Below are 10,038 nucleotides of genomic sequence, written 5' to 3'. Positions count from 1 at the left end.
TGGAAGCAGCTCTAAGAGAAATCACTGATCCCTTGAAACCAACAGAAAAGAGTTGAATGATAGTTTTTGTTTTATATACGCTACTTAATAACAAACTTTCGAAAGTCAATGAAAGGTTTACATTAAGGATATGTCATTAGATATTTGATGGGGTGGGGAGGGCTAAAATAAGAACCGAATGATAGTTTTTGTTATATAAGCTACTTAACAACAAACTTTCGAAAGCCAATGAAGCTTTTACATTAAGGATATGTCATTAATTATTTGGAAGGGGTAGGGTGGGCAAAAAAAGTGCCGAATGACAGTTTTTGTTATATAAGCTTCTTAACAACAAACTTCTGAAAGTCAATGAAAGGTTACATTAAGGATATGTCATTGGATATTTGGAGCACAGTTTTTAGAGCGGTGACAATTCTGTTTGCATAGAGACAATTTCGACAATAAAGACAATTTCTATTAAAGGATATATATAGAGAGAGATGAATAAAATATCTAATTCCGTTCCTCAATTTACATTCTATAATGGCTTTTGTTACCTGAGCGCAACATGTCAATCAATGTCTGTGCATTTTTCTAGATGGGCTATAACAGCCTGGGGCGAGCGCGCGGGAAACCTGTGATGCTCTAAAACGTTAGAGACTGGGGCTTTCAATATGGCGTTCTGATCATTATCGCCGTCGTCGGACTCAATACCGTCATCACAAAGTCACCTACACCTACCAATATCAGCCACTTTTATTAATAAAATGCAATTTACAACTTGGACACATTATTACTAAAGGTTTTCAAGTAACTTTTTTATTCTTCCAAAGCCAACAGACATGACGGAAAAACCTGGAAAACGCGCAATTCAAGTAAGAAGACACAATTTCTTACAATGGCTATAGGTTTCTTGTATCAAAACACAAATTACTTATTTGAAGCGTCATGTCATGTTTTTCCGCCATGTCAAGCCAACATGGTTAAAAAAATGTCAAATGTGTATGTACAAACTAGACGTGTGGACGCCACTTTTAATAGATCCCTTACTGACGTGACATAACATCAGAGAATAGTGCACTGGGGTCACGTGCCTCTCCACTAACCCCCCCTCCCTTAGGTCAGTACTAAACAACAGTACGTACGAGGCTTTAGATCAAGGCTACATACAATAAGCCTAAGAATGAAACAAAATTCAAAGTAAAGGTTATCAAATTTAACATAGAGAGTGCAGGAACCATCAGAGCCGTAGCAGTCCATGGAAGAAAATATTGGGTGAGGGGGTACCGCCCCTACTGGTCATTCCATTTTTGGAAACATTTTAGGGGAGGGAGAGCACATATCCCCGGTGCCTCATCTTGCTACGGCCCTGACCATAGATGTTGCAAAATATTTTCAACACCCTTTCAGCTTTTCGCTAAAGGAGGAAGGGGGTGTCTCAGGGGGGAGGGGGTAATTTTTTATTACATATGGCTTTCTGACAGGGGGTGGGGGGTGGGCAAACCAATGGCCTTAAAGTTTGGTGTAAAACGAATGATGCATAACATATTTTATAGTCCTCTTCGCAGCCGTTCTTAGAGTCAGTCTCGAATCCTGACAGAAAGGTCGGATCCGCAGGACACTATCTATTTTAAGGACGGACCATTTGATATTCCACGGGGAGATGGCTGATTTTCCCAAAAAAAGATCCCTTAAAGATCGAGCAAGCAAAGACTGGCAGAAAAAATAGCCATAATCTTCGGGAAAAAATTGGAGCAGCAAAACGGTCCGGGATAAAAGAAATAGCACTCCCCCCCTTCAAATATAAAATAGTCTGTCGGTCCAATATCAATGTCGATTGTGAAATGGGGCGTCGTGTGACGTATGAGTTCTCTATGGTATCTGCCAGTTACAGTGATCGCTGGAGCAGATATCACGGTGGCTCTATTCTTGTCTAGCTTCTTTGCGTGATATCTCGAGCCGCGTATAATGCAAATGCGACCTCGTTGTCTTCTTCTGTAGGTGCTGGCAAGGAAAGAATTATGAACTTCATATTAAAAAAAAAAACTACCAAAAGGTTTCCATATTTTGTGAGCGTGTGTGTTAACCAAATAGTGTCAAGCGTCAATCAATAAAGCGTCAAGTGTCAATCAATAAGCGTCAAGTGCCAATCAATAAAGCGTCAAGAATCAATCAAATGGCGGTAACGACAAGTAAAACTCGCCACAAAAACGCCGGGCACGTATCGGCTAGCGCGTCGGAGATAGTTCGCGTGCCACGGGGTTTAAACACGGAGAACACGTCGCAAACAAGGCACATTATATCCAAATTAGAAAGAAATTTGTGGTATATTATCAGAATTTAGGCTAACAAACACTGTTCCTCCCGCCCTTGCCCATATTGTCCTTAATCACTGTTTGATTAACGTAATGTAACCGATTTATTGCTGGCCTGGTATTTGGCTTTATTTGGTGTTTGTGTGTGGGACTTTGATACAATACAGTAGGACGACACGTGCGCGTGTTTTCGCGCACAAATAGATTCACATATTTCCCGTAATCGTAGGTATTGAATGAGACGCCCCATGCGCATGTGTGGTACGCACCTTTTGTGGCTGATCGGACTTTCACGGAGGCGATGTTCTTCCTGTTCCCATAATGCATTGCAGGTAGAGACTGGACAAACAGCCGATAGGTAGTGTCAGGCAGGACATCTTTGGTAAAGGTCCAGTATAAACGCTCATCCTACGGTCAAACGGTCAAGAAAAAACAAATATTCAGATAAAGGTTATTACAGTAGCCCTCTTGGGCAGGGATGGATCCAGGATTGTTTAAGGGTTGGGCACCACATCCCGAACAAAGGGGAGAGGAGGCACTACCGACATCGATAAAACATAGGTTAACTCCCGTAGTACACACACACACCCCTCCTCATCCCACCCCCATCCCCCACCCCCTAAAGAAAAAATAGAGAGGAAGCATCCCCAATTGAGGGGGGTGGTGTACTGAGCAGGCGGACTTAAACATGTCTTTTAAAAGTCGATATAGTTCTTTACTCAAGGTATTATTTTCAAAACAAAACCCCTGTAAGCTAAGTACACGTTACTTCAGCATTTATATTATTATTTATTTAATTCCATTTATTAAGGAGAAGCAAAAGCGGGGGTGAATTTAATTAAATGCTTTAATAAGGAGCCACCCATACAGCCCACCGCACCCCACCTTAAATCCAGCCTACAAATACATTCTCTCTTTAGAGGGTTTTTTACTTACTCGTGTATTGATCTGTATGCATGTGTAAAAGCATCGCTTCTCTGTCATACTGAGCAAGTGCACGTGGTAACCCCAGGCATGCTCATACCCTAGAAATACATGAACACATGAATATGAATACATTCATAACCCATTAACACATGCACACGTGATAGGGCATAATCATACTCTTATGAACAAATTTACATATGAACACGTGATAACCCAAGGCAGGCTTATACACCTATAAACACATGCACACGTTAATATGAACACAAGAACATGTGATAAGGCATACTCGTACCCTATAAACACTACATAAACACGTGATAACCCTAATCAGGCGTGCTCCAAGGATAGGCCGGGGGGGTTACGCAGTCATAGGTATTCAAATGAAAAAAGCATAGTATTTGAAGATTCCTTAATAAGAAATGACCCACTTTTTTGGCCGCCAAGGGGGGTCCGCGCACACCCTGCGCACTCCCTGTGTACGCGCCTGCTAAGCTACTCATACTCTTCGAACACATGAACACCCAATGAACGGTACAACCTTATACCCATACCCCGGTTTTGTATTCGGTCACGAGAAACAAACCGAGAAGTACATTCATTTCTCTCTCAGCACATAACTTTTTTTATGAATATTTAAATACACATGCCAAAAAAAAATTACACACTCTTCTAACCCTTTGAAGTCAAATCTGCGATAGACAACACTAAAGGTCGGGGATCAAACCCAGTTGTATATCAGTTGTGGATCTTATTAATCAAAAGCTGTCAGCTGATTGGTTGTCCCAAGACAACCATTATAACGCCGGTTTGCAAGTGGTCTATGTCCCTATCCCTAGACAAACCTTTTAATGGTGGCTCCCACGTGATCTGTACCACAGGGTTCCCTTTATCGAGAAATGATATAGCTCTCAGGTGCTGAGGCATGCCGGGGAAGGTATTACATAGCGGATGGGTCCACTCTGCAAAGGTGTGGCATCTACTCACTAGAAAGTAACGACGATGAGATATGAGACTCAGCTGAAATGAGATTTGACAAGGACTACAAGCCACCCCTCAATAACACTCCCCCCTACCCCACCCCCATGCCGGCTTGTCCCAGACGTCTGCGAGCAGACAAGGGCAAAAAGCACAAAATATGTTTTAGCTCTTTTTTTTTTTTGTTATCATAACATGATTTCACCCCTCCATCCCCCCCTCCCCCAATGCCGGCGTGTCCCAGTCGTCTGCGAGCAGAAGTAATACAAAAAATTGTCCCTTTATTTTCATGAATGAGCTCATTTTCTTGTTAAATAAAAGGAGACTGCTAGATGTAGCTAGAATAATATAGCTGTTTGTAAAACCCTGCGTGCTGTTTAAATCACAAAAAAATATCTATGTGTGTGGTTTGGTCTTGGTTTGCCGCAGTGTTTGTTGTGCTGACCTTGGTTTGGTTTGCCGCAGTGTTTATTGTGCTCACCTTGGTTTGGTTTGCCGCAGTGTTTATTGTGCTCACCTTGGTTTGGTTTGCCGCAGTGTTTGTTGTGCTCACCTTGGTTTGGTTTGCCGCAGTGTTTATTGTGCTCACCTTGGTTTGGTTTGCCGCAGTGTTTGTTGTGCTCACCTTGGTTTGGTTTGCCGCAGTGTTTATTGTGCTCACCTTGGTTTGGTCTTGGTTTGCCGCAGTGTTTATTGTGCTGACCTTGGTTTGGTCTTGGTTTGCCGCAGTGTTTGTTGTGCTCACCTTGGTTTGGTTTGCCGCAGTGTTTATTGTGCTCACCTTGGTTTGGTTTGCCGCAGTGTTTGTTGTACTCACCTTGGTTTGGTCTTGGTTTGCCGCAGTGTTTGTTGTGCTCACCTTGGTTTGGTTTGCCGCAGTGTTTATTGTGCTCACCTTGGTTTGGTCTTGGTTTGCCGCAGTGTTTGTTGTGCTCACCTTGGTTTGGTTTGCCGCAGTGTTTATTGTGCTCACCTTGGTTTGGTCTTGGTTTGCCGCAGTGTTTGTTGTGCTCACCTTGGTTTGGTTTGCCGCAGTGTTTGTTGTACTCACCTTGGTTTGGTCTTGGTTTGCCGCAGTGTTTATTGTGCTCACCTTGGTTTGGTTTGCCGCAGTGTTTGTTGTACTCACCTTGGTTTGGTCTTGGTTTGCCGCAGTGTTTGTTGTGCTCACCTTGGTTTGGTTTGCCGCAGTGTTTGTTGTACTCACCTTAGTTTGGTTTGCCGCAGTGTTTATTGTGCTGACCTTGGTTTGGTTTGCCGCAGTGTTTATTGTGCTCACCTTGGTTTGGTTTGCCGCAGTGTTTGTTGTACTCACCTTGGTTTGGTCTTGGTTTGCCGCAGTGTTTATTGTGCTCACCTTGGTTTGGTTTGCCGCAGTGTTTGTTGTACTCACCTTGGTTTGGTCTTGGTTTGCCGCAGTGTTTGTTGTGCTCACCTTGGTTTGGTTTGCCGCAGTGTTTATTGTGCTCACCTTGGTTTGGTCTTGGTTTGCCGCAGTGTTTGTTGTGCTCACCTTGGTTTGGTTTGGTTTACCGCAGTGTTTGTTGTGCTCACCTTGGTTTGGTTTGCCGCAGTGTTTGTTGTGCTCACCTTGGTTTGGTTTGCCGCAGTGTTTATTGTGCTCACCTTGGTTTGGTCTTGGTTTGCCGCAGTGTTTATTGTGCGTCCGGGTGACCCGACGTAATACAGGTGGTGGTTTGACTGCCGATAAATATACGAAACATATAACAACATGTAATATTCACATTTCATTCTCGAGTCGCCTTTTGGATTTGGTTCCATGACCATGTCAATTCCCGTTTTATCTGTTTTGTCTATTTTCCGAACCTACATCTTTTAAATTGAATTAGAAGCTATAACTCTCTTAATCTGCCCCCCTCCCCCACAACTACACAACTACAACATAATCAACACGCATCTCTCATTGCTCTATCAACGTGTTTTAGAAGCTGAGCCATCTTTATCTCTCCCCCACCAATACAACCACTAAACAACAACACACTACATTCTTTCTTTTTTCACCTTTCTGTAACCTATAACCTCTACACCACAATAACGACATAACAACAAAAACAACAACAAATGCAACAACAGCGACGACAACGACAACACACATCTCCCGCGCAATTAAAAAAACTAATGAGCTTCTGACCCACCACCTATGCATTCATTATGTTCATTATCCCTCCTTCCCCTCCCATTCCTTTTTACTCGCGCTACTCACCCTTTTCCCTCTCCACAAACAGCTTCCAGGACTTAATGAGCTTCAGTCCTCCGTCACGTGGTGCATAGCAGCTATAGCAACCCTCATCTGATGGTTTGATATCCCGGATAATAAGTCGCTGGTTCTTTCGCTTCTTCTTCTTTCTTGCGATGATGCGTCCCTCGCGCGTGCGCAATACCTCGCCGTTCTTGAACCACTCCACCGTCGTCTTCTTTTCTGGTAGTGGCGCGCATTTTAGCTTGATCCGGGAACCTATTTTCATCACGTAATCTGTGTGCTTGAGCTCGATAGTTTCGCCGTATTTGAGCTGTGACAAAAGAATGTTTCTTATTGGCTACTACATAACACGTGGATTATTTGATAACTTGTGTAGCGTGAGCTAACTGCGCAGTTTTTCGGTACATTCTTAAAACACCATTTATTGCACTCGGAAATGCTTTTTCGTGAGAGAGGGGAGTGTACATTAGACGGTAACCCTTTGAATTCCCGCTCATGTCTGCACATGCGAAAAGAGTTTGCTCTAATCAAAATAGAATAGCTGTAGATAGAAGGGTTTTAGCACTAGCCGCATAACATCAAATATGGCACGACAGGCTTATGTACTCAACAAAACAACCAAAGAAAACTAAACAAACTGCATTATTCTCATTCAACAGTTTTCACGAAGATGAAAAGTTAGATACGACGTAAAGAGTAAAATGCGGACGTGCATGCCGTAAGATGTGTGCATGTACTATGCACATGCGGTGGATTAAGGTATTTTTTCTCACACACCAGGTAAAGCATTGAGCGGATTAGCGTGTCTCAATATTAATTGTATTTACTATTTTTTAGTTCTCCCACAAAGCATGAAATCCAATCAGCGAATGCATAAATGAATTGCCATTTGTTTACTGTGATCACGAGGTCTAACCCAAACACGATAGCATGAAAAAGGGATTCTCATTGAAAGTTGTCTTCTGGCAGTGTGCTTTTCGGCTTCTCCATGGTTTTGGTGCATTATCTTAAGTGACTCCAATTCCAAATAAAATATATAACTACTTTTAGTATCACGACACCCACTTTATCTTAGGTCATTTCTTATAACATTCCTGACAAAAAATCCCCGAAACACATTGCGCCCCAACTCCTTTCTAACACCGCGGCTATTATGTCGTAATAATCTATAGTTTAAAAGCAAGCTTACCCTTCACAGAATGCATTGCATGTTTTTTATCGGATTCCTAAATAAATTCGAAACATTTAATGACTTGAGATTTGTAAGACTTTTTATGTTATATAAGTACATACCATATATGAATCCCTAAAAATGGAAATGCATGGTGATTTTACACGACACTCAGCTCAGATAAACATCGCACAGTTCTCGGGTTCCAAACAATGTTTTGTCAACATTAAACACTGTGAAAATAAATAGCAGAAGGGGTCGCACTGACTGGACCACATAATAAGATGCAAGAATTACTGCCCGTTCTTCTAGTTTTAAGAAATGATTTTCAGGAAGGATAATCGAGATGTAAAATAAAACAATTAGAAAACATTAGGAAACAAAACCATAGGAGCTCAAGTTTCCTAAAAAGGTCTTTGGTTTATCCATATAGAGGTGGATCATTTTAGCTTGCAGGATAAAAAACATCTCTTTTCCAAACACGAAATATTTTTGCATGTCCAATGGGCCTCACGCACCATGGGAATAGTTTTGTTAAATACTTTTAGCAGCAGGAAACCAATCTACTTCCAGTTGTTCCTAGAGCTCGTGGTCAAGTGTCAAGCGTTCCTAGCCGTGGGATACCCGTTATGTTTTAGTGTTGGCTTCCTGTTTAGCGTTTCTGTTAGACAATGACGCAGATCTGGGAACGCCTACTGTATACGTGGATTTAATTCCTCCTTCTGGGTGATGGAAGTGGGGCTATTCGCTTGAAGTTACTTCTGGTCTCTCTGGAAACTTACACAAGGCATTTAACCTACCTTTTTTTACATTTTTTCGCGCAATCAGAACTTTGGTGAAATACTCATAAAACCGTGTTTTTTTAGACAATGCTTCCAAAATCTTCGCAGAAAAACTAAGAAGAGTTCACGTTTGCAGAATAAGTATATGTAGACGTATAGGTCAATTTATTTCAACATAACTAAATTCGCATTATCATGATCCTTTTTTCCAATTGTAAAAGAAAGTCCCATCATATTTCGGAAAATAATATAAACAAATGATCTCAAGACGTTTGTGTCAGGTTAGTGACTTTGTTATTATTTACCACATCGTCTCGTTTGTTTGATGTGCTTGGCAATTCCCCCCTTCTTGGTCTCGGTTGATTGCATGAGCCCATTACCACCCCCGGAAGATTTGTATTTGATCCCTTCCGGCCGTTCAAACACTCATCCTGCACACCAAGTCTAAGGTTAATGCACTGCTTGCGTGCTGTGAAAGCACAAGTGCTGTAGACCACATTACAGGGGGATCTGGGGGGTGTTGGTCTTTGTTTTTTTTTATGTTCTCTACTGATTTCGTCAGCAGAGACGTTGCCCTTGAGATTCAAACATATGAACTTGAGCGAGAGGCTGACGACTTCGACAGTCGGAGATGATGATTAATAGCGTTTCAACAACATGACCAAAGTGATATAACAGGCATCACACAACACGCACGGAGCGCCTGAGTTCCGAAACCCAGATATATTATATTGAACCGCAAAAATATGCCCTCAACATTACCCCCAAAAAACGCTTTTTATACACGCAGGAAAGCAGGAAACAATTCCTCGTAGAATTTCTCATCCCGAGAAATTCCTCTTTTCACTTTTCTTGTTTTTTTTGCATTGGATTTTAGATTAATTGATAAGTGCCCGAGAATCTCTCGGACTATAAGCTACGAATGATTAAAAATATTCATCCCTGTCTGTTCGAAAGAGACCCATAATTTAGTTTCACCCGCAAGAAATGATGTACATTGCGGTGTTAGCGCTAATGAAGTACCATTGCGTTTATTGTGTGTTTAAATGTGACAATAATATGCTATATAAACATTAGGCGTGGAAGAGGGAGTGATATATCTGCTTCTAATGGGGATATTCGTCACGAGAGGACTGTCTTCTCGTGTTGTTGTTATCTAGACTTACCTTTATTTTACAGCTTTCGTCAGTAACATATTCTTGTGCGTAACTCCTGACCAACCACAAGTGATCAATGATGACAAATAGCGCAAATAAAACACGCGTAAGATAACACAATTTCTCCATCGTGAGAACCAGTCCGTCCACTTTGCTGGATGCGAAGTTATGATCACTGATCAGTAGCGTAGCGCTTGGGGTCAAATACAATAATCAACAGGACGCACCACGGAGTGTGAGCCAAAAGGGTTCGACAGCCTTCTCAGTATCACTTCACGCGGTGGGACAATAAAACGCGTATCTAATGTCCGTTGAATTTAGCTTAAACTCATCACGATCGATCACATGGTCTAGCTACTATTGCAATGCAAGCAATGCAAACATCCGCTTCTGGTTTCCTTTTTAGGAATTATGAGCCTTCCTAAGGTTACGGGAGAAGAGAATATGTGGACAATTAACGAGAATGCCTCTCTTTTTGGGACTATTCGTTATCGGGACTTATCACTAATTT

General features: G+C 41.9%; 1 protein-coding gene across 2 annotated transcripts; it reads right to left on the bottom strand.

Annotated features, from left to right (window-relative positions):
* Nucleotides 1-717: 717 nt before the first annotated feature.
* On the bottom strand, nt 718-9,972 carry LOC116603083. 2 transcript variants are annotated; one of them, XM_048733766.1, is made up of 7 exons: nt 9,537-9,963; nt 6,421-6,727; nt 5,823-5,897; nt 4,064-4,204; nt 3,231-3,319; nt 2,564-2,702; nt 718-1,983 (listed from the first exon to the last, which is right to left on the bottom strand). In XM_048733766.1, exons 1-7 carry the CDS (start codon nt 9,654-9,656, stop codon nt 1,913-1,915), a joined length of 942 nt encoding a protein of 313 aa, XP_048589723.1. In that variant the 5' UTR covers nt 9,657-9,963; the 3' UTR covers nt 718-1,912. The 2 variants fall into 2 exon arrangements, with proteins under 2 accessions (XP_048589723.1, XP_048589724.1); XM_048733767.1 differs by lacking the exon at nt 5,823-5,897 and having other exon boundaries at nt 9,537-9,972.
* Between the last annotated feature and the right edge of the window lie 66 nt (nt 9,973-10,038).

This window comes from Nematostella vectensis, chromosome 10 (assembly GCF_932526225.1).
Source record: "Nematostella vectensis chromosome 10, jaNemVect1.1, whole genome shotgun sequence".
Taxonomy (NCBI): domain Eukaryota; kingdom Metazoa; phylum Cnidaria; class Anthozoa; order Actiniaria; family Edwardsiidae; genus Nematostella; species Nematostella vectensis.
The sequence above is the reverse complement of the archived record's forward strand: the minus strand, read 5'-3'. Positions and strand labels throughout refer to the sequence as shown.

Coding starts and splice junctions, on each gene's coding strand:
- LOC116603083 (XM_048733766.1), bottom strand. CDS start 9,656: ATGGAGAAATTGTGTTATCTTACGCGTGTTTTATTTGCGCTATTTGTC. Junction 6,728..9,536: donor ACGAAAGCTGTAAAATAAAG/GTAAGTCTAGAT, acceptor CTTTTGTCACAG/CTCAAATACGGCGAAACTAT. Junction 1,984..2,563: donor AGTCCGATCAGCCACAAAAG/GTGCGTACCACA, acceptor TTTCCTTGCCAG/CACCTACAGAAGAAGACAAC.